Source organism: Saccopteryx bilineata, chromosome 3 (genome assembly GCF_036850765.1).
Source record: "Saccopteryx bilineata isolate mSacBil1 chromosome 3, mSacBil1_pri_phased_curated, whole genome shotgun sequence".
In the NCBI taxonomy this organism is placed as follows: domain Eukaryota; kingdom Metazoa; phylum Chordata; class Mammalia; order Chiroptera; family Emballonuridae; genus Saccopteryx; species Saccopteryx bilineata.
The window spans coordinates 26416051-26441617 of record NC_089492.1 but is presented as its reverse complement, the minus strand read 5'-3'; the positions used below and the strand labels follow the sequence as shown (position 1 = coordinate 26441617).

At 40.8% G+C, this 25567-nt stretch overlaps 1 protein-coding gene across 1 annotated transcript in view; it reads left to right on the top strand.

The window, feature by feature from the left end:
• Positions 1-7617: 7617 nt before the first annotated feature.
• Positions 7618-25567, top strand: part of TRHR (thyrotropin releasing hormone receptor) — a 38123-nt gene continuing 20173 nt past the window's right edge. The window contains exons 1-2 of the mRNA XM_066264627.1: positions 7618-7790; positions 8349-9222. Coding sequence (XP_066120724.1) covers positions 8434-9222 — 789 coding nt within the window. The 5' untranslated portion in view covers positions 7618-7790; positions 8349-8433. The remainder of the gene's footprint in view (positions 7791-8348; positions 9223-25567) is intronic.

Below are 25567 nucleotides of genomic sequence, written 5' to 3'. Positions count from 1 at the left end.
TGATTTAAAGAAGCCAGACATATAAGAATACATGCTAGATAATTCCACTTATCTATGACACTCTTCAAAGGAGAAATATATATAATCTAGAGGTAGAAAGCTGAACGTTCACCTGAACACAGAATTGTTCTGGAGATAGAAAATTGGCAGGAAAAAAAACCAAGGGAGCATTTTAGAAAGATGGAAATATTTTGCTTCATGTATGTGGAAGTGGTTGCAAAGGTTTATTATTTGTTAAAACTCATAAAACTCTACACTTAAAATGAGTACTTTTTATTTTATGTAAATTATACTTCAATAAAATTGATTTTAAAAGAAAATTATATCCATACATTGGGGAAGCGGTGTTATGTTTCTATATTTGTGTGTATGACACAATAAAAAAAATATGAACCAGAGAAGCAACTGATGGTCAAATACAAGTTGATAGATTTAATAAGCAAACAAACAAATAAACAAAAAACCACAGAACATTTTATTCTTAAAGTCTTATGCAGCTATTCATGTGAAGATACAAATTTGGACTTCAGATTCTTAGCAGTCAGAATAACCCATAAACCCATAATCAGCTATAAAATGGAAGTTTATAATAACAGTACTTTTTTTAATTCTATGAATTTTAAAAAATGTTTAGTGTTCCATAAAACATGCAATAAATCAAAATAAGCACAAGCTGAGAAGTTCAATGTTTTTATTCAATTCGTACTCTTTAATCTTTTGTGTAGGTCATATCCACAAGTGACACCTTGGGATACTTTTGTAAATAGTGTTAACCCTTCCTGAACATATTTCCCCTGGTCAGATGACAAAAGGTATAGACTGTAGTGGGGAAGGAGCTATGTGTATGTGTTTATATTTTTTCATTTTTAAATATTTTAAAGTTAAGTTCTACTGCAATTTGTTTTTAAATTTAAGTTCCTGGCCCTAGCCAATTGGCTCAGTGATAGAGGGTTGGCCCAGGGTGTGAATGTCCTGGGTTTAATTCCCAGTCAGGGCACACAGGAGAAGCAACCACCTGCTTCTTCACCCCTACCCTTTTCCCTTTACTCTCTCTCTATTTCTATTTCTTTCTTCCCCTCCCACAGCCATGGCTCGATTGGTTCGAGTGCATTGGCCCTGGGCACTGAGGATGACTCTGTGGAGCCTCTGCCTCAGGCACTAAAAATAGCTCAGTTGCAAGCATGGTCCAAGATGGGCAGAGCAAGGGCCCCAGATGGGGGTTGCTGGTTGGATCCCGATCAGGGCACATGTGGGAGTCTGTCTCTCTATCTCCCCTCCTCTCACTTGTAAAAGAAGAAGAGAAAAAAAATTTAAGATTATATTTTCTCCACAGATGTGGCCACTAGGATCTCTAAAAGTACACAGAAAAAAGGGCATCTTGTGCCCAAAATGCCCAAAGCAACACATCCTACCTTTCAGCGTAACATGATTTCATGTCTTTTCCAGAAACACAAACTCAGCTTCATAATTCCACTACAGAAAGGATTTTCCCATGTTGATCAATAGCCAACAATTTTCTCTAGCTACTATTATTTAAATTTCAGCAAAATAATAAGTAAATAAAATAAAGTGGACTTTGACATTTTTTTCTGTAATGTTTGCCAAATGCCTTCTTCTACCCCAGGATCTATGGGAAGTTCCACCTGAACAGAGGAAATTGAAGGATCCTTAATTCAGTATCTAGGTGACTCAGCATAAAAACCTTCCTTTTTTTTCTACTGTTCGAACCCAGACTTATATCCCAATTCCAGTGACTAACTCTTTGATGTGGTTTCTATGTCTGAATATTAACTTGATAGACGGCACCGCATTCAGCAATTCTAAACCTAGATACCTACATGGTTATACAATTTCTCTCAGGGACCAGAGACTTGTGCCAGGGTTCTGCTGCCAAAGTTTCTGACGTTCCCTTTTTGAGTCTTGGCAGGTGACTCGTATCCAGTCTATTTCATCTCGCTGGCTGTCCTGCAGCCTAGACTGTCATGTCCCTCCAATGCCTCATCTCCACAGAGCAGTACTTGTTGGTGTAGATCAGTGGTTCTTCTTTTTTTATTATTAATTTTACAGAGAGGGGGGAGAGAGAGAGAGAGAGAGAGAGAGAGAGATGGGGAAGAGCAGGAAGCATCAACTCCCATATGTGCCTTAACCACACAGTGCAGTTTCGAACCAGTGCCCTCAGCGTTCCATGTCGAAACTTTATCCACTATGCCACCAGAGGTCAGGCAGATCAGCAGTTCTTGACCATGGTTATTCATGCCAAATCTTGGGGCTTCACTTAGTGACTGATTAAACAAGAATATCCGGTTGGCTCAGTGGTAGAGCGTCAGACTGGAGTGCAGGAGTCTCGGGTTCGATTCCTGGCCAGGGCACACAGGAGACACGTCCATCTGCTTCTCCACCCCTGCCCCTCTCCTTCCTCTCTGTCTCTCTCTTCCCCTCCTGCAGCCAAGGCTCCATTGGAGCAAAGTTGGCCTGGGCACCGAGGATGGCTCTGTGGCCTCTGCCTCAGGCGCTAGAATGGCTCTGGTTGCAACAGAGCGGTGCCCCAGATGTGCAGAGCATCACCCCCTGGTGGGCATGCCGGGTGGATCCCGGTCAGGCGCATGCAGGAGTCTGTCTGCCTCCCAGTTTCCAACTTCAGAAAAAATGCAAAAGAAAAAAAGAAGAATATCTAAAAGAGGGACCTAAGTATCTATATTTTTTAAACACTTCCAGATGATTCTAATCCGGGATGAGAAAGCTGGAAATAGGATGAGGCAAGAGAGGGTGTAAAATTTAAAGGAGCTCCCCAAAAACATAGTATTCAAGATCGAATTTTAATGCCATTGTTCAAAATGCATGCCAAATAACTTATAATACACAAAATATCAAAATTTTAAGTAAAGGATCAGTACTTAGAGACTTACATGTGAAAGAGAAAATTCATAATATTGATCCTGTCTTTAAAATGTTGATATTTTATTCATTAAAGACTTTTGCATTCACTTTAATTTTTAAAAACATTGTATTAAAATATTAATTATATGAATTAATGAGGTTTGTGTCACTCCCTTAAATGTTGCCCTCTCCTCATTCTGCTCTGGGTCCTACTAACCACTGATCAAACAGAATGATGTACACTCTGTGACCCCAGTGGCATTTGGCTGCAATGAGCATACTCCACCAGTTATGCCAGTTAAAGGCAGAGAGTGAGAGAACACTTTTGTCCAGAGTCCAGATCTCTTTCCAGGCTCTGGTCCTATCCTTGCAAATACACCTAGTCCCCAAATATGAAGAAGGCTCGCCTGGATGTACATTTTTAAAACTCTCTCTGGGTGACTCTGAATCATCACTGCTCCCCACCCATCACATCAGAACCACTGAGCCAGATCACATAGTTACTCATAGTGTTACTCAAAGTGTGGTCCACAGATCAAAAGCCTCAGCACCACCTGGGACTTTATAAGAAATACATATACTCAGGGCCCATCCTAAAGCAACTAAAACAGCAACTTGGGGATGAAGTCAGGGATCCAGGTTTTAACAAGGTCTCTGGGAGATTCAGATGCAGGCTCAAGTTTGAGAAATGCTGATGGTGTAAATAATCATTTATCCACTAATGGGTTTGTGACAACCAGTAGAGGACCACATACTACCTAGAAAGCTAAGATCACCTCCAGAGACAAGGGTAAGACTTACCTGAATTCCTCTTGTATAGAGGTAGGAGGGCCCAGCAGGTGTGATAGCATGTCAGCCACTGTGTCCCAAAGACAGACCCTTGGACAAGATGGTTTCCAGGGGTAGCAAGGAAAGAGAAAGCATGATAGTGAGAGTGAGGTATCTAAATCAGGAATGCCAAGGGAGGAAAGCAGAAGTACTAAATTTTTTCTCAAGATCAAGAGCAAGGTGTGAGGCCAGACCAACCTCCCCAAAATAGTCCCAACGAGAGTCCCAAGAACATTTTCAGAGGAGCCTGCAAAGTCTGAAGCTCATCTTTACTGATGTTAGCCACGTGATGCATGAGTAGGAGAGCCTAGCCAAAGGCATAAGGTCAGAAGACACAGGATGAGACTGAAGTGGACATGAAATTGTGTGCAGTGTTATGGGGTCACCATCTATATTGCTGTAACCGTGACTTACCATCCTGTTTTCAAAGCAGATGCCATTGGACTGATCTCAAAAGATGCATTTCTTTCTAGTCAAAAGTACTCAAAAGATATAAAAAGATATTTTTTTAAAAATGTAAAATCCACAATTCTAATATCTTAGAATTTAAGATATTATTTTGAGAAACAAACAAAAATCTCAACCCAAGTATCATATAAGGTTTATTCTTATTTTATCCGATTTTTTATGCAGTTCTTTACACATAAGCAGCATTTATCAAATATTAACTGATTGGGAACAAATAAAAAGCTCACCTTATGAAATCACAGTTACTTTGAAAATATAATTTTGCAGAGTATGAATTTGATTGTAAATAGGCAGGACCATAATGAACAGGCAAGTCTGGATGGAGTCAGAAGTTTGGACTCCCCAAAGTTGAAAAACAAGGTAAGGAGGTGGGGCGGATGGTCTGAGCCAGGGCAGAGTAAAGCTCCTTATTAGGAAACCTGCCTAGTCATCATCATTGAGTGGCTGTCTCTTCACCAACTCAAATTCCTCGTGGCCAAGAAAGTATCGTAAAACCGGTCTCCACAGCTCTCCAAAATCCTTGCCATTTTACACAGCTGGGTTTTACATATCCTGTGGTCTCAGGCAGAAGATGTTCTCTCCTCCCACCTAACAAAAGGAAGCTGTCCTTATGTGGAGCCCTCTCTGGTCCTCCAGTCCATTGTCCCCACCACCCACAAATGACTTCTTCACAACCTAAACCAGGGGTCGGGAACCTTTTTGGCTGAGAGAGCCATGAACGCCACATATTTTAAAATGTAATTCCATGAGAGCCATACAATGACCCATGTACGTTAGGCATTATCCAATAAAAATTTGGTGTCGTCCCGGAGGACAGCTGTGATTGGCTCCAGCCTACATGAGCAGTAGGAAATGAATGGATTGTAATACATGAGAATGTTTTATATTTTTAACGTTATTATTTTTTTTTATTAAAGATTTGTCTGCAAGCCAGATGCAGCCATCAAAAGAGCCACATCTGGCTCGTGAGCCATAGGTTCCCGACCCCTGACCAAAACCCTCCCAACATACTTTTTAATACATATCTCCCAGTAGCTGTTTATAAATTTGCTTCTCTCAATAGACCACAACCTATTTGAAAGTAAAAACAAAACTTTATATACTAGGTCCTTGGTACAGAGTAGGAGCTTCAAAATTACGTGCCCAAAGAATGGACAGAAACACAAAACAGACTCCGAGTGATGACTGTGCAGAGAAATGTTGAAGAATGTGATGAGAGAAGATTTGGAGCTGAGATGGAACAGTCGGAGCAGAAGGCATTATAGATGATTTCTCCCCTCATCTTTACTCCTCAAGTGTAAGACCTAACATAAGGTCTTTTGGGGAGGTCTGTCAACTGACTAAAATGCCGAGGAGAATGACAGGGGACAATGGGCTTTATGAAGTATGACTTCAAGAGGCAATTCGAGATGGAGGTGGTGGGCTGGTGATGGAGTAGAAAGGCCATCCCTTCATCTTAGAAATTTCTATCCTAAAATGCAGAGATCTAATTAAGAAATGGAGTGTGCAGAGCAATCCTGTGCTCCAGGATGGAGGGGTCGGGGTTGGGGGAGGTGAAGGGTGTGCCCACTGCCCAGTCCGTGAAACCAGCTGGGTGAACAAAGCAGGATGTGGGCTGAGATCCCACTAGGGTAAAAGAATTTCCATTTGGCTGGTACTTTCCTCTGTCTCTCCCAGGAACTTGTATGTGGTGTAGAGGTTGAGACTCAAACGGCTACAGAGACCAGGAATGTGTGACAACTGAGTGAGGCCAGCACGTGTGTCAGATAAGAAAGAGGTAGTGTGAAGGAGGTGTTTCCTGTACCAGAGACCACCCCACACTGCTACCCACAACCACTGCTCAGCTGCAGATAATTTCTATGCAGGAATATGGGCCCCTCATTGCCAGATCTTTCTTATTTTTATGAGAGACGGAAATCCAGGCTTGATATACAATTTCACAATTTTGAAAGGGAGACAACGATCAGCTTATTTTAAATTACACCTGAGCTTACACTGCACAGGCCAAACAATCCACATCTGAAAACTGCATCTGCATGGTGAGTCACTCGTTTGTATCTGCAGATAAATTGAAAGAAGTAGGTCGTCAAGGAGCCCCTGACCATTCAGAGAGTGGAATTTACCTAATGTGATCTGGAGCGTCACCTTCACCTTCTTGTTACCAGGCTTTGCACATGGCTTTGATACCCCCATGGTCCCCCATACTCAAAACCTATTCTTCCATTGACGTCTTCTAGAAGGAAGAGCATCTAAATTTCTTAAAACCAAATCAACCCATTCACCAAATAGGGAATTCAGTTAAGGGCTGTTTTTCTTAGTCAATTCATTAAAAAAAAGTGGACAAGCATTTCGTGTATTCAGTGGGTGCCTGAAGAAGGGAGACATCTTTTATGAGAGTTCAGAAAAGAAAGGTATAAAGATTTACCCATGGGCTATTTTAGACAAATAAAATCAAGGTGAAGTGCACTTCTCTTAAAAGAAGGGGAAAAAAGGACTGGTCTATAAAATTTTGTTTCAGAGCTGAGGTACCAGAGTGGAACTGGCTGCGATTTCCACTAGACAAGTTTTCACCTAGAAATAAATTGACAAAACACTGCTGTGTGGTGCGTGTGGCTGATAGCCCAGAGGGTGGGTGAAGATGGGAGAGGCACCCAGAGCAATTAGAGAAATCCTATTAAGTGAGGGCAGAGGCAGAATTGAAAAAACAAACTTAACAGATCAGATGCAGGTTTAAATTGATGTGCTCAGCTCAAACAGTTTTTTTTTTTTAATACAGTGATTATTTATAAACCTCACAAGATTGAAACTGAAATACTTTTAAATCAATTTTAACTCATTTTTCATTCATCTGAGAGGAGGGAGACAATTTTACTGGTTTACTGGAGGGGCAGTCTAAAGTAGAGATAGAAGTTGATTTCAGCTCAGACAGATAGTGCAAGCTTCAATGGCTGGGTCTGGGCTGAGAGGGACACGCTGTTTCCAAAGTCCTACCAAACAGAGAGTGTGGGTATATTTCAGGGCTGTTCAGGTACTGAAGTGTCCACAGAACTCAGACCATAGCCAACTATAAAGACCACCTGCTGCTGGACCCCTGGCTTGTGATTTCAGCCTTCCAGATGAGGAGTGTAACCTCAGCAGTGTTCAAAGTGTATCCTTCCAGGGGAAAGAGGAAGAATCAGTGAGGACTGACTGGCATTTGTGAGCGTGTATGTGGATGTGAGTACATGTTTGTTGTGTGTGTGTGTGTCTGTGTGTGTGTGTGTGTAAGAGAGAGAGAAAGAGAGAGAGAGAGAGGAGAGAGAGAGGGAGGGAGGGAGGGGGAGAGAGGGAGAGAGTGTTCTCATTAGGGGACGATCTATGATTTGACAGCCCGGCTGCTCCTGCTCCTGCTCCTGCTCCTGCTCCCGCCGCTGCCTCTGCTGCGGCTGCATGGTCTGTCATCACTTGAACAGGGCTGCGAGGGTTCAGAGGCGCTGCAGTTCTGGAGCCTGAGCACTGCTAAGTACCCTGGCAGACAAAGTAGCCACGGATTGCTGCAGGTTTGGAAACTTGGACTTCTTGCTGTTTCATCCACCGAGAGAGGCAGAGAAGCACCAGGCAGCACTACAGAAGAACAGGTAAGAGAAAGGATTGTTCTTTATTGGGGAGGTGGGGCAGGGGGCACCCGGAGATGTAGGCTCACAGGTTTGTTCCACAGCAAAGGAGTCTCACCCTCTGAGGGCTACGGAGGCAAAGGCTGATTTCCTACCGGGCTTGATCATTGAGCCACCTGGCTCCCCACTCTCCGCTTCTCCCCTTCTCGTCCCCTTTTCTTATTTACACTTTTCCCAACAGAGAGGTTCCTTGGTGTTCATTTTTCAGTTAGCAGATATTGTTTAATCCACCATCCCCCCCACCCCCACCCCCAGCACTCTTTCAAAATAGGGAGCTTTTTCTGTTTCTAATTTCTTAAGCTTTATTTCTCCACGGAGAGGAAACTGGTCCTTCTTACTGTAAGCTGGTCAAAACAGCTACTTTATCCTGCACTAGAGTTGCACGAAAAGGAGTTCTCAGAAGTACACAGGAGGCTTATTCCAGCAGAAAGGGGAGGTGAAAGGAAAGATTACCGGGCAGTTACTGTGTCTTGATCCAAAGCAGTGAGGCTGTGAATGAATGTGGACTATTACTCTCCACAGGGGCAGAGAAGCACTCTGCCACAGGCAGGACGCTGGAAAGAGGATGTTTTGAGAAGTGTTTCAGAGAAACTTCAAGCCACTGAAGATGGACAACGAGACCGGAAGTGAACTGAACCAGACACAGCTTCAGCCACGAGCAGTGGTGGCCTTAGAATACCAAGTGGTCACCATCTTACTTGTGCTCATTATCTGTGGTCTGGGCATTGTGGGCAACATCATGGTAGTCCTGGTGGTCATGAGAACCAAGCACATGAGGACCCCCACCAACTGCTACTTGGTGAGTCTGGCAGTGGCTGATCTCATGGTCCTGGTGGCCGCGGGCCTGCCCAACATCACAGACAGCATCTACGGTTCCTGGGTCTATGGCTATGTTGGCTGCCTCTGCATTACATACCTCCAGTACTTGGGCATAAATGCATCCTCTTGTTCCATCACAGCCTTTACCATTGAGAGGTACATAGCGATCTGTCACCCCATCAAAGCCCAGTTTCTCTGCACGTTTTCCAGAGCCAAAAAGATCATCATCTTTGTCTGGGCTTTCACCTCCATTTACTGTATGCTTTGGTTCTTCTTGCTGGATCTCAATATCAGCACATACAAAGATGCTATCGTGGTGTCCTGTGGCTATAAGATCTCCAGAAATTACTACTCACCTATTTACCTAATGGACTTTGCTGTCTTTTATGTTGTGCCGATGATCCTGGCCACTGTCCTTTATGGATTCATTGCCAGGATCCTCTTCTTAAATCCCATTCCTTCGGATCCTAAAGAAAACTCTAAGGTGTGGAAAAATGACTCAATTCATCAGAAAAAGAACTTGAATTCAAAGACCTCTAATAGGTGTTTCAACAGCACAGTATCTTCAAGGAAGCAGGTAAGCAAATCCGAACATCCAGATCCACAGAGGAAATATGGACTAGAGTTCTTTTTGTGATGGGATCAACTTTGCCCTTCTTAGTTAATGCCTAAATCAAAATACAATCATGCAAACATTTCACATTGTAAGCTTCTGCTTTACATATTAAATCTATCTCTAAAGCAACTGAAGATCTAAAAATAGATAGAGATGTTAATAGCACATCAGCAGGTACCAGCTCTGGTGTTATTAAAATATAAGGAAATATAAACAGAAACCAAAGAGATCCACTTTTAAAATGTTTATGCCTCTCTGGGAAATGTTATCAAAATATTTATACCCTTTCTGGCTTCTGTAGGGAGCAGCTGGATAGCTTTAAGAATTCTATTGCCCGGGCAAGATTTCACAAGATAGTTTGTGAAAAGACGGGACAAAGCAATAATGAATTTTTTCTTACCATTCTGTATTGCTCACAACTGAGACACGTAACTGAAAGAGGTTCCTAAACTTACTTTTCCAATCTTAGTGGGAAAGATTCTATTACCCTCTTTCCCCATTCCCTACAAGTGTGTCAGGCTGCAGAAACCAAAAATGCACTAACTGGAGAAATGTTCTAATAAAAAGGCTAACACCGAGCTCAACTTGCTACAAAAAGAAATGATTGATTGATTTTAAATGTCTGTTTTTCCTGCTCAGCATCACTAAAGAGCCCTTTATGCTTTCAGATCACCTGAATCCCATGTGGTTACAATTGAATAGTCGTTTTACTAGTGTGTGAAGTACGTCTTTGTTACGATAGGTGCGGTTTATAAGATAGTATAGGAACAAAATATTTTTATATCATATACCTATTTATCTATGTTTACACAATTGTTCTAAGTTGCTTGTGAACTTAGCTTTTAGTTTCTTTTCTTTTTTGCTAAACAGAATAAACACCTGGTAAACATTTATTCTCATAACTGAAAAAGAAAACTTGAAATCAACAATCCTAGCTCTTTCAAATAGATTGGTTGTGTCTGTGTGTGTGTGTGGAGAGAATAAAATTCTTCCTGTGTGCTTAGATAGAAATGGAATATACCTTTTAAGGCATGCATATATATATCATCGATGCCCTCGCTTCCTAAACTCTAGTGATATATGAAGAATCATAATTGGACATTTGGGCACAAGTGAAATAAGCTTAATAAGTGTCTGTGTTTTAGATAGACACAAAATGAATAATGAACTGTAGCTGAAAAAGAGATATTTACACAGCATTTTAAATGATATAGTGGTACCTGACAATATAACATTTATTATTGGAGACACTTGGCTGACAGAAAGGGAAGACCTGAGTCAGTCCTGGCAGCTCCTAGATTCCTATCGCTTTGGGTTTAGCAGTGCCACCCAAAGAAGGCATATTTAGCCATCTATTATCCAAACTTGATTAAGGAAAATTTAGAAAGAAATGCTTACCATCTGCCAAAACAAACATTAACAAATACAAGACAGTAAAGAATATGTGCAACTCAATTAGAGACCAATCGTGGGTTAATGTCTGCAGCAAAAAAAGGTCAGTGAGTAAATTTATTCATTAGACTCTATTGCATATTCTTGTTATAAATTCTGAAACATTATTTGCCTGGCCTAATATCTGTTTTTTTCAATTACAGTCATTAGTACCTAACAGCATTGATAATGGGCTTTAAATTGCTAATTGTGTTACATGTTCACACTCTTGTTTCAAATCTGTTACAGATAGGCTTTCTAGAGGTTGCGTGGTAGAAGAAAAGGCAAAAAATGTGGCTCCAAACAATCCTGAGTTTAAATGCCGGGGTTCTAACCACGTGGTGTGATCTTGAATAGGCAGACCACTCTGAGCCTCAGTTTCCTCATTTATAAAACAAGGATAAATAAATAGCCACATCCAGGGTTATGAGTTTAGTGAACTACCTTATGAAAGGCACCTAAAATGGAGTGGTGGTTAACACCTGGGTGTTAGTTGGCCTCCTCCCTAATTTTTTAGTATGTTGGCAACTATTAGGAAAATACAGATTTACTTCTAAAAATATACATTTGCAATTTAAATGAATATTATTTGTTAAATAAATGTGTATATTACATAGTAACATCTCCAAGAAAATTTTTAATAATTAGGGCATGTGCAAACATATTCAGAGCATGTGGGTTAGTCACAATACCATCATTATCAGTTAACATCGGGAGCCAAGGGTGCCAAATGTCCTGAAATGTGCAACAGTCTTGAACAATGAAGTGCTCTGTTACAAATGTTAATAACACCCTCAGTTGAGAAATATGGGATGACATATAAATCATTTGGATTGTATTTAAGTACTATGTCATGTAATTTAGTTCTGAATCTAGATAGGATGGAAGTTCAGAGAAAAGAAAGCTAATTATGGAGCTAGAGAGATCAGAGAAGACTTCATGGAAGAGGTGGTATTTGAGGAGGTTCTAGAAAGACGGGGATAATTTGGAAAGTAAAAGTCAAGAGGGTCAGGGTTTCACACAGAAAGGACATGCCTGGATTCGAAGGGTATGAGTTTGAAGACAGGACAAGGAGGAGCACGTAGGGTGGGATTTTTATGGGATGGAGTGATTTGGTTGACCAAAATGAATGACGTATTTTGGCGAGTAGTAAAGAGTAAGATAGGATTGTTAGGTGTGTGTGTGTGTGTGTGTGTGAGAGAGAGAGAGAGAGAGAGAGAGAGAGACTGAGGAGGGGGAGAGAGAGAAAGAGAGAGAGAGACTGAGGAGGGGGAGAGAGAGAAAGAGAGAGAGAGACATGAGGAGGGGGAGAGAGAGAAAGAGAGAGAGAGAGAGAGAGAGAGAAGGCTTTGGCAAAAGAAAGGAGACCAAAGTTAGTGCAGAGGCAACAAAGAACTTAGCAGAGGCTGAGCAGGGAGCAGCAATGAAGGCACGGTGTTTGGGATGACGAAAGACAGCTGTGAACGAGGCAGAGTCAGAAGGCAGAGACAGGTGGCAAAAAGGCCACTCTGAAAGTTGGTGGCAGTGACTCAGGAACGAGGCTGTAAAATTTTCTCTATCAGGAAAATTTAAAGTTAAGGTATGAAATGGAGAAGTGTTTCAAAGAAAGAAAGGGTGAGCTGTGAATATATTAGATGCAAAAGATGCAAAGAGGGTGAGTCAATGTTGCACCAGGTTCTGAACAACAGGGGGGGCCCTGATAAATGGGAAAGAGAGTTGTGAAGACTTGTCCAAAATGAATGACCCTCGATTGGGCTTTGTCCTCTTCTGAAATAGTTGAAAGTTCAAACTTTTACCTCCTATAACTCAACGACTTTTATTTTAATATTTTCTCTGCATTTTCTTCAGGCAAGTTTAATTTACACTTTAATAAATAGTCTGTCTAGGCCAGGTCTTTCTAGCCAAGTTATTAAAGTCAAATGTGTGTAGCCTAAAAAAACTACATTTAAAAGGGAAATAAAGGAACATTTATATGTCAGGGACAAATGTGAGTTTTCTATTCGTTTGTTTTGAACTTATTTCTTCTATGCAGAAAACCCAAACCAGCATCTTTTTTCCCCCCTATTATTCAGAGATTTAATTATATTTTAGGAAACAAATAAATACTCAATAAATTGACTTCAAGGAAGTCAATTATTTAAACCAATGACTTGAAATCGCATAGACAAAAAAGTTCTCTGATGGAAATGCAGTTAAAATGATCAATTTATCACATTTCAGCTGTACGTATCTGCACAACGCAAAAATCTTCTCTCTGGTCAGTCAATTCAGGTGTTCAGCCTTGTGTGGATAAAATATTTCTATTATTGACTGTACATTGCTAAGAAATTGATTGGGTTTTTTTGGCATTTTGGAGGCAACAAAAACATGTGCCTCCCACAGACTGTCGTGGATGAACACATGCCATTCAGCGTGTGCTCCCACAGGACGCCGGCGTCTGCAGTACACATAGTGGTCACACCACTGGCTTTATTTTCAGTGGAGTCACTCCCATGTAGTTTTCCTTTCTGTTGGCATCGCCGGTGGGGGAACTGTAACATAGCCCAAGTAGAAGCTTCAGGACTTTACAGCAAAATTTTTATTATGGGTTTTATGGGACTAAACAGACCTTTAAAACGCCGAACAGTCTTAGTTCCCATAACTTTCTTAAAACCCTTCTACCTTAGTCGAAGAATGTTGGTAGCCCAAGAAACAAAAGCAGGGTTTTTTTGAAGCAGTACGTCCTTTGGTTGTTGTTGTCATTGTTACTGTGATGACAACATAAAGGCAATCACGTGTTTATGGAAAAACACAGAAAACTAAGAAGAAAGCAAAAACCCCCACCTCTTAAAACCACAATTCATTACCAGCTAGTTATATTCTTTTTCTGATGTTTTCACTTAATATTTTTATATAACTGTAGCATGTATACATATTACTATGTACATAATTTTATGTCCTGATTTTACATGAAAACGTTAAAGTTAATATTCTCAAGGAGCACAGCACAGAAAAGAAGAAAATAGGGAAGGCTGTGAGTCAGTTTCTCTCAACTTCAATGATCTCATCAATAAAATGGGGATAACAATTACTCAGAGACACTATTCAAATTAAGGAGTTGCATCAGACAAAAGTCCTATTTGCTCCCCGCCCCCATCTCCTCAGCTGTCTTCCCCCTCCTGTCCCGCATCCCCGAAGCAGCCTCCGATCTCTCTCTCAAGCAATTTCCTGCAGTGTGATGTGCTCATAAAAAATGAAGACTTTCAAATAAAGAGAAGTCTTTAATGTGTCCTTTCTCTTCTCTCCCTGCCTCCTTCTAACTCGTACCTCTATTGCTATTCACTTTGTAAAGAAGGAAACTTAAACAACAAAGACCGGTAAGACACAAAAGGAAGGAGACAGGTGAAATATCAGGCAGTAGGCCTGAGATTTGGGAACACAAAGTCCATTAAGTTGTATGAGTAGCTTAATCAATAATTCACCTTAAAGGCAAATTAATGATACTAAACTCTTCAGGATTATGCCTAAATTAGAGGTTTCTCAAGTTCACTGGGACTATTTTTATAATGTTTTCACTGGCCTGTCTTTCATTTATAATTGTGTTATTTGTTCCACTTTTCTGGGTTCAAGCATATTCTTAATAGTATAAAGATCTCTATGTTGGGGAGGAAAGTACGATTTTTTTTTTTTTACTTAGCACACAAATATTTAAGAGTGCCATCTTATTGTTATTATTAAAAAATAACTTTATATTTTCTGACTTACATCCTCTATGAGGACGGACTTTGTGCATCTCCCATAAATTGACTAAGTGGAAATCCCCTGGAGTTAAATGCTTTATGTCCTACAGTGAGTTGAACACATGTTGTTTGTTCTCAATTTTATACTTGCAGCTTTGAGCTGTAATTGCACCAGCAAAGAAAAATTAATGTTTCTAAATGCCAACCAAAAAGGAAAACCTATACTCCTTCAGAATTCTCAGTTTGGACACACACACACACACACACACACACACACACCACTGTAAAATCAGCTAACCTTGAAAATGACAAAATATTTTATACTTCTTTATATAGCTTCCTGTGAACTCTTTATAATGCAAACAGATAACTCAAGTTCCAAACAGATGAAGGTGAGGCTGTATCAGTGTTCTCAGTTTTCTTATTTTTTTTTAATGAGTTGGAAGGGTGAAAGGTCAAAGTTAGATCTTGGTCAACATTAAGCAAAATTTTGCAGTAAGTCTTTTATATTTAATAGCATGCTCAATTTAATTAAACACCCCCCCCCCAAAGCACTTAGTACTGTCAGAGGTGTAGAGGCTATAAGGAAACATAAAGACAGGCTCTTCACCTCTAAGGAGCACACTGCCAGCCATGCACACAAATAATCCTGAGTGGACCATCATGTTCTACAACAGAGGACACACGTCGGCGAGGGGAGAAGAAAAACAGGGGGAATGGAGGAAGGGTTTTGTGGAGTTTGTAGCATTCAGCAAAGGCTAGAAATATGGACAGAGTGTCTAAAAGCAGCAACACGGAGAAAGGGTCAAAAGCAAGAAAAAAAGTTGAACACAAAAAGAAATTGACTAGTGAGGGGAATCTGAACCAGGCTGCAGTCCTGCTATATCCACCTCTCATCTGGCCTCCCCAGCCCTGCTTTTGTCATTCCACCTACTCCCATTCATCCCCACCCTTACAACGACCTCCTATCAGCCTCCATCCACGGCTCCAGCAAAGACATCTCCTGACCCTACTTAATTGTCTTTTGGGCCCCGTGTAAGTACATCAAATCCAATTTGTGTAACATTAAACCTATTATTTTCCCTGATAAACCCCACATCCTTGTTTCTTCTCTATTTTAGGTTCCCAAGCCAGAAATCTAGGAGCCCCTGTAACTGCCTGTCTGTCCCATCCACCTGCAAATCTCAGTGAGAGCTGAGTCCTGGAGCTTCTAGCTCCTCGCGCTCACACTGAACTCCTCCGACACACTGCCATTGTTCTAGTTCACCATTTGTTACCTGCTTTAGTGCAAAACACACCTCACCAGCCTCTCTGATTCCCACTCCACTCCCCCTCACTAATCATCTGCACATTGCTCACCAAGAGATATCTCTAACACAGAGATATGTTATCAAAATGATTTTTTTTTTAGCTCCCTGAGGCTTAAAGCCTAAACCCTTCAGCATAACAAGTAAGGTCCTTGCTCCTTCCCACATTCTCAGCATCATCTCCTTTGGTTCTTCTAACTCCACTTGACACTCTAGGGTTATCAGATCATGTCTTCTCAGCTGGAATGCCCTTCATCTGGCAAACTCCCAATTATCTTTCAATGCTAAGATCCAGTGATGCCCCCATGCACCCCAGCAAGCCCCCCCTGTATTTCTCAGGCAGGTGTATATGCCCAAATGCCTAGTAATAACTATGTATGTTAGGAGTTCTACCTATGCTTTTATAGTACTTTGCATACACTTCTGAATTAGTCGGTTTTATGTATGGGGAGGAAAACAGTGTGAGCAGAGGTGTAAAGATGAGAACAAATCTATTGGAAGGCTCCTATGTGACTAATTTTCCTACAATAATTTGCTCATATCACCTTCTTTCAAAAAGAAATATCCCAATTTCCTCTGACTGGTTTTCAAAGCCTGTTAAAATCTGACCTTTTCATCATTTTTCTGGCTTTGTTCATCCATTATTTCTTTAATTCAATACACAATTACTGAGCACTGATCTTGTGCCAGACATTGCTCTAGAGAACTAATGATAGCCGCTATCTTATGGAACTGCAGTAAAATATGAAAGATCACTATTCAAAAGCAATTGGAAAGTACAAGTTCAGGCTGTACAGTGTACGGAAGAGGTGAGAAGAAAGGGGTGAACACTGTGCTTAAGGTTGGAGAACAAGCCCCCAGCAAATCAGTCACTTCTGCTCTCGCATAATGAAAGTCATTCACCAGCCCAGGCCAACATGAAGAGCAAGACCTTCCAACCAAAAGAAGTAGTAATTTATGTAACTGAGATGAGCCCAGGGCAAGACCTGGAAAGCTCTGTGTATCATCTGAAGGCATCTGAACTTGGTTCTAAAGCATGTGGGAACCACTGAAGGCCTCTAACAGGACAGTAGCAAATGGAACTTGACTTGTGGGAACTCTTTTCATAAAATTGTCATCCCAGCACAAGGAAAAGAGAGATAAGGCTTCCAACCAAAAAGTAAAGAAGCCTTGAGTTAGGAGGTAACAATAGGGAAGGCTAGGAATGATGTATATGAGTCCAATCAGGGAATTTAACTATTAGTTTGACAGATGAATGAGAGAAACTCCTAAAGGAACTCCCAGATTCTTAGCTGGGGTAACTGGACAGGCATTGGTTTTATTAAGCATGGCACTGAATACAAGAAGAAAGGTCTTATCTATATTTATTACTTCCCCATAGATTTAGGCATATCGCACCAGACTCTCCCAAATACCAAGTTCGTTTATACTTTCCAATTTGTGAAGGCCTCTCTACTCTTGACGGTTTCACAGGTACAAGCAAAGCTCAGGATCCTAGTTCGGGCTGCAGTTAGATCAGGAGATCCCGTATATTAGATGTATACTGAAGGAAGGTGAGCATGGGCTTCACAGTCAGAAAACCAGAAGTTCAACTTCCAACTCTTCTAGTTCTAGCTCTATAATTTGCATAATTTACTTTACCATATTTCCCTATGTATAAGACAATCCCATGTATAAGACGCACCTTAATTTTGGGGCCCAAAATTTGAAAAAAAGATGTATTACATAAAGTTATTGAACTCAGGTTTTATTCATCATAGAATTTATACAACTTCTCATCCATGTGAAAAAGGAGGAAATGCAAGTAAAAATAATCTACAACCACTGTATAAGACGCACTCTCTTTAGATCCCAAATTTTTCGAAAAATGGTGCATCTTTTTGTTTTTTTGACAAAGACAGAGAGAGAGAGTTAGAGAGAGGGATAGATAGGGACAGACAGACAGGAAGAGAGAGAGATAAAAAGCATCAATTTTTTACTGTGGCACTTTAGTTGCTCATTGATTGCTTTCTCATATGTACCTTGACAGCGGGGCTACAGCAGACTGAGTAACCCCTTGCTGGAGCCAGCGACCTTGGGTCTAAGCTGGTGAGCTTTGCTCAAACCAGATGAGCCCAAGCTCAAGCTGGCGACCTCGAGGTCTCAAACCTGGGTCTTCAGCATCTCAGTCCAATGCTATATCCACTGCACCACCGCCTGGTCAGGCAAAGGGTGCATCTTATACATGGAGAAATATGGTACTTTTTGATACTGCAGTTTCTTCATATGTAAAGTAATAATACCCACTTTGGGGTTACTGTGAGGAAATAAATGATTAGTACACAATAAGCACTGAAGAGTTATTTACTATATCTAAATTATATATATTTATATTTAAAATATTTACCCCCTCCTTATTCATGAAATAGCAAAAATATAGACTGGTAATTCTTTCCTGAAAAAGACAAAGTTTAGAGGTTATAATAGAGATACATCTTCCAGGTTCATCTAATAACATATTCATAAGATCAAATGAGTAAATACTTCTTGAGCACCTATTGTGTGCCCAGAGCAAAATGCAAGTACAATCACACACATAACAGAAGCTAGGTATTATTGACTTTTTACTATGCATTTTGAAGTGTTCTAAGTGTTTTACATGAATTAGCACAATAAATCTTCACAACAAACACTAATTAAAGAAGAAACTAATATAGAAAGCACTAATTATAGAAGAGGATTTGAAGGCTTAAAGAGGCTAAGTGACCTGCTCTAGGTCACACAGCTAGTTGTAGCAAAGCCAGGATTTGAACCCAGCACATCTGCTCCTGAGCTTCTTTTAATATCAATCATAGGGCAAGAGAGAATCAAATACTGGTGAGATTGATGGAGTTTAAAGTGAATTTCTTGAAGCTGCCAAATGAAAGGTGTCTAGAGGCGTGGGGAAGGTTAGTTAAAGAGAGTGAGAAAAGAAAGTGTTCCTGACAAAGGAAGGAGCGGTCAAGGATATGACAGTGTTATCAACAGGAGAGAGAAGAATCCAAAAATTTTAAAAATAAAATATATTGTCTGAGGAATAGTGATGAGATTAACCAGATATGGGCCAAAGGTTCATGCAGAGGAGACATGGGAACAAATCTGGAGCACATGCAGGCTGGGGCTGGGTCAGTGAGGCCAGGAGACCAAGCACAGTCACCAGCACCTGCCCTCTCGGATCTCCCTGGCATCCCGCTACTGAGCAATGCCAGGGAAAGCCACACGCTATAGACCAGGGGTCCCCAAACTACGGCCCACGGGCCAGATGCAGCCCCCTGAGGCCATTTATCCGGCCCTCGAAGCACTTCCGGAAGGGGCACCTCTTTCATTGGTGGTCAGTGAGAGGAGCATAGTTCCCATTGAAATACTGGTCAGTTTGTTGATTTAAATTTACTTGTTCTTTATTTTAAATATTGTATTTGTTCCCGTTTTGGTTTTTTACTTTAAAATAAGATATGTGCAGTGTGCATGGGGATTTGTTCATAGTTTTTTTTTATAGTCCGGCCCTCCAACGGTCTGAGGGACAGTGAACTGACCCCCTGTGTTAAAAGTTTGGGGACCCCACTATAGACACAGCACGTGCTTTAGCTTTGGAGTTTCCATTACAATAGGCCCTCAGTGACCTCTGTCTATTCACTGACAGGACCATGATGAGTTCCCGGTTTTCATGCCTTAAATGCCTATGTGGAAACTTCCTACTCTCCTAGAGTCATTGTACCTGGAGTGTTTTTCCTTGGAACCCCTCCCACATCCAGCCTCTTCTTTCTGTGGCTCTTTCCTGCATCCCAGTCTCATCATCTCCTCTCTGCACTGTGGACAGAGTCTGGTCTCTGCCTCTCCAAACTGTTGCGAAGGCTTTTTAACCAACCTCCCTGTCTCTAAGTTGCCCTCTTCTAAATCATCCCCTAGGGAGCTGCTAGAATCACTAACTGCAAACTTCACAGCATTACTGCGCTGCCTAAAATCCTGCAATATGCTTATTTCTTAGGGGGTTTAAACCCTTCGGCATTATCATGGTACCCTGGGACATTTATCTTCAGCTCCAATCTTATTTTCCCAAACTCCTCTGCTCCTGTCCCCAGCATGCCATTCGACAAGCAGTTTCTTAAACTGGCCACACTCGACCACGCCTCCAAGCCAGTGCGCCCATCCCCCAACTACAAGCATTCTGCAGAGCTCACCTGGCGGCTAATCCACCCTCTCTCGGTCACCCTGCCGAGCAGTTTTCCTGGCCTCCGCTGGAGGGCTTTGCTGCTCTCCCTCCCCTTCACAGCGTTTTGTTCTTGCATCTCTACTGCACACTATGATAACGCAGTAATTTGCTCAAATGTCTCTCCCACCGGATTGTGCACCCACAATGGCTGAAACATCATCCCATTCATATCTGTGTCCACAGTGTCATGGTGCCTGGGACATATTGATAAATGACAAAACTAGTAAAAACTGGCTATAAAAGATGAGAGAGATGACAAAATCAAATATGATTTAAAAGATTATTTTTCGGGAGACTGAAAATGGAATTGGTAAAAGAAACTTTAGTGGGGGGGATGTTAAAATCTTCAGGTTGAGATTAAGATGTGGAAATTTGAGATTGTAAATAAGTGGTCCAGACCGGATATGTATATTTAGACATCATTAAAATAATGGGGGGGGGGCAGTATGACTAAGGTTGAATTTTAAAAGAGGGAAGAATGAACTGACAAAAACTGATTTCTGGATGAAGCCTTACATGTAGGAGGCTAGAAGAGAAATGAAGTTCTTGCTAGAGATAAAAAAGACCTATTTTCCCCTCCTGGAGGATGGTCAGAAGGCCAAAGATCAAGTTTTATTGGATGCTCCCAGTTTGGAGAAAAAGTAGAGAAAGAAGAATGATGGAAGGAGAGAGAGGACTCAGTTAAAAGAGTAAGTGGCCTGAATATATTCCTTGATGAATGTATCCACCCATCATTCAACAAATACATTTTGTGTTAACTTTTAAACAGGGAATTACTCTACAAATACAAAATGCAAAAAATGTTTACATGCAAGTCATTAAAATCTGTTCTTTTTTCAAAATGAAAAAAAAATTAAAAAGAATAAGTGGATTTATGTAAAACTGAGAAGTCATAACCTTGCCACTAGAACCAAACACAGCTCTTCAGAGATTCATGAGAGGCACATGGGGAGAACTCGAATAAACTAAAAATTAAATTAGTTCAGAAAATTAAATAGGGCTAAATACATGTGCATATGAAATATGATGAATAATGGAAAACACCTGACAGTCATCTTTAGTTAAAATAGAAATAGATAACATCATTTTGGAAAAGAAAACGCTGCAGCCTTTCATAAACAACCCTGGTGACTTTTGGCTCCAGCGCTTGGACAGACTGCCTGAACATAATTATATAGTTGCTGCAAGTAAGTAAGACATCCTGCGCCTCTCCATTCTGTGTCTTTGTTGGTTGAGTTTTATGGGGATTTATGATTATGGGGGAACTTGGTATATTTTCCACAGACAGCAGTTCATAGCTTAGAGAATAAGGACATGACACAAAGAGATGCGGCACCATTGGGAGCATCAGAGAGGGCAGCGGCCGGGTAGATGCAGAGCACCCCCGTGACATTGTAAAGATTATTTGTAAACTCAAGTGACTCAAACCTGCACCAGTATGCAGTCTGACAACCTGCTATGTGTCCTCTGACCGGGGTTTGGTTTTCTGATTGATTGTACTTGGCACACATTTGAAAGATGATGCATACTAAAAATTTGAGTGGGGGAGAGTAGGAGAAAAATGTGTTCTGAGATATTTTCTGCTCTACCAGGAAACAAAGAAATAGGCTAAGCTCTGGGGTGAATTTATAGGAGAAATATTTAACAGAAATTATCAAATGCTAGGATAGACCTCCAGGCATGTTTTTATGAATCAATTAGACACTCTGTGAGCGCGTTAACATTAATCAAGCCAAAACTTTTACATAAACCCACTGCAGTATTCAGAGGAGGTGTTATCTGCAACTGAAGATGGTTTTGTTAAATTACTACAACCCTTCCAAGGTATTATTATATGAAATAGGAACGAGTGGGGGCGAGGACAGATTTATACCTACTCATTTACGATTTTATTGAAAACCTACTACATATAAGGCATTGTATTAGGCACTAGAATACAAAACAGAGTACCTGCTCACAAAAAGTTTGCAGTGTAATGGGAACAAGTTGATAATTAAAAGAGTAAAAGAATAAGTGTTACTGTAGGAAAAAGCATGAAGTAGTGTCACCTGACTTAGATGGCTTGAAAAGAGAGGTAAGCATCAGAAAGGCTTTTTGGAAGAGGAAGCTCCTAAGCTGGACTTTGCACATCAGCGGTAGTTTTATAGGTGAAGATGTCAAGGAAGTCATGTAGCGGGAACTGTAGTTGTGAAGGCTAAGAGTCCCCAAAGAGCACAATCAGGCCAGAGAACTTCAAGTAGCTCATTAAGGCTAAACAACAAAAGATGAGACTAATGAGGCAGGCAGAGTCCAGGACATACAGACTTTCTATAAAACGTTGATTGATTTGGACAAAATTCTAAAGGGCTATAAAAAGTACCTGGAAGATTACAAGGCAAAGCATATTATCATCAGTTTTATGCTTGAGGAAGATCACTGTCTTCAATGCGGATGAAGATTAGACCAGAGTCAAGGACATTAATTAGTTAAGAAGAGTTCTGCAGCTCTCTGGGCATGATGATGATTCTGCAAAGGGCCTAATAGGAGCAGGTAAAAAGCAGTAAGAATGGAAAGAAAGAAATACAGTGGGAATAGAACCAATAGACTTGGTGTGAGTAGATGCAAGGGAAAGGGAAGATAAAGGAGTCAAAGGTAAATCACTTGGACTATTGAGAAAGAAAGGAGAGTGACAGCTGAGAACCTGTGTTCTCCCTGGGGTCAGAGCCAGGGTTAGCTAAGTGATGTGAGCAAGTTAATTTGACTCAGTTTGCACATTTGTAAAAAAGGACGCTAGTAATAGCACCTATTTCTAAAAGTAGCTATCATTAGGATTTAGTGCAAAAATCTGTATAAAGTACTGTGTATGTGCCTGGTATGCGGAAATGATAAATGACAGCTACTGTTCTTATGAATTGTATAGGATAATTTGCCTAAATACGGACAATTAATGGAGGAATATATTTCAGGGCAGTGAGAATACTTCATTCACTTTTGCCCATGTTGCAGTTGAAGTGTCTATAGACTGCCAGGGTACAGTAAAAAATGTAGAATTGGAGCTCAGAAGGATCATCTGGCATGGAGATATAGATTTGGGAGCAAGCAGTATACAGATGGTTTGTTGAAGGCTCTGGAGTAGATAAGAAGGCTGGGGAAAAGATTGTGGAAGAGAAGAGAAACTTTGGAGTAGCCAAAATTCTGGGGAGAATAGGATGAAGACCTCATAAAATGAACAAGAGGACCTGCCAGAGAGGGAGGAGGAAAACCAGGAGAAAGTAGAATCACAAAAGCCAAAGGAGACATGAGAGGGTGGTCAATGGAAAGAGGTAAAGACAAGAACTAGGAAAGCACCGGAACAGGAAATGGTACCCTTTGTGAGTACAGTTTCCATACAGTGTTGGGAGGATAGAATTGGATTTCATAGAGTGAGTGAGTGAATTGATGGGGGAGGGGTACTGGACAGTAAATAAGAGTAGACAGCTGTTTTAACAGACTTGATTATGAGAGAGAGAGAGAGCATAGTAATGACAGGCAGACATAAGAGTATTTTAATTTGCTTTATTTTATTTCACTTCTCAAGACAGAAGAAACCTAAGCCTGTTAAATCCTGATGCAGAAAGCTAGGAGAGTGGGAGAAATTATTTGTAGATATACAAGCAAGATTTAATTTTGATAGAGCATGATGCCTGAGGAGGCCTAAAATAAAATGCCATAAAAACTGTAGACAAAGCAAATTACTTTAGAGACAAAAGGGGCATCTTTCTTTTCCTGTCAGTAAGGATAATGTCTAAGTCACTGATCCATTTGCAGCACCTAGCACAGTGCTGGCACCTAGAAGTATCCAATTAATGCCAAACAAATAAATGGATAAACAAGTGAATTAAAGAAAGAATGAGTAAAGTGCAAGGAGAAGAGATAAAGATGTTTATGGTTGCAGATCAATTTTAAGCGATAGGGCAGGACTGATGAGTTCTTACAAGCTGGTCCCTGCTTTCTTAGTGAAATAGAATAGAAAGTCATCAATTGAGAATGAAGAGACAACGGCAGAGGCAGGGGACATGAAGAGAGGCATGGTCAGTCATGGTGGAAAATAAGAGAGGTAGATGACAGGTAGAATGATAACAGAATTAAGTTCTGTTGGTGTTTAGAAAAACTGACCTGGTGTAATAGTAAATGACAGGTATTCTGAATTCCTTAGCAACATCTAAACACTTAATGGTGGGGCCCTCCTGGGACTTACTCCCAGTTAACATCTCAAGAAACTTAGGAAAACTGCATCCCTTTGTTTAGACAGAGGCCCTGATCCTAAAGGTATTTATACTTAGTGTCCTATTTAGGTAAGCCATTTCATTGTACTCGGTGTTTCCTTCACTGTTGGGGTCAGTAACATACCCACAATCAGCACAATTTTACACTTAGCACTTCACTCCCTTCACTGACGCCAGGGTCTCATGGTAAGAGCTACACTGGACCGGAGTTGATGCATTACCTCTGGGGCCCAGATTTCTACATTCACAATAATGTTCCACCTGAAGCTCTGCCTCCAAATTGGTAGAAGCCAAGGGCCTCGATAAATCCCTTACTTAGACACATCGTGAACAGAAACAGTTCACGGAAAATAACTGTCCTCACACCTTGAGCCAGGTCTCTCCTTTATCAGCATCTCCAGCTGGCATATCTGGTGTCCACAGCCTGTTTTGTCTTCCCGCAAACACCTTGGCTCTCTCCAATTTATCTTTGAAGGATCCTGGAGACACACTCAAAAGCAATTAGCCTCGGACAAAAGCAACCCACTCCATTTTGCACACTGTTCTTGACTTCACTTTGTTACTGACTTTAGCTCAAAGGAAGATGATATCATAAGGTGCAAATGATAAACAAGGATTGACGCAACCAAGGGTGCTTGACTCTTGTCGGGTTTTGTGCCTTCCAACACCGTTGAGACACTAAAGGTATAAGCCAGAGAGGCTCCACAGAACGACACCTCCTTCATCTGTGCACCACTCTTCCCACTTCAGCATCGTGAAGGATGCTCGGTTATTCCTTAGGGAAGCTCTTCCCGCTCAGTAAGTCGGTGCCCGCCACTCGAAATCCAATGCAGACCCCAAATCCAGACAAGTAGAAAACTGCTGTTATTGACGGTGGCTTTTAAGCTAATGAAGAACAGTATCTGTCTCTGATTCTTCCCCAACTCCACCCATTTCCTCAGAATAATTAATCAAGAGAGGTAATTAAATTGTATCAGGCTTATTGTTCCCTCTTTAAACATGTTTTCAAGTCAACAATTATCCGTGCATATACCACAAGTCGAATAGGCAGTCTTGATTTTTTTTTTCTTTAATCAAGAAAACTGCAGCACTGAAAGAATGCTCATGTTCCTATTGCACCTAGTTAGCTAAAAGACAGAAATTTCTGGGCTGTGTCATTGTGAATTATCTTCTCAAGTAATCTTTAATGGTCATTAAGAAGCTCTTGTTAACACTGAAGGAAGGTACATTAATTTTTACAAACTGATACCTAAATGTAAGCTCATTTTAAGACAGTGCTGCTAGCTTTTAAAATGTTAGAGAGTAAAGCTTTTAGACTGAGAATTCTATTCATTTGGTAAGGTCACCTTTCCACCTCAGCTAAACCAATCCAGTAGA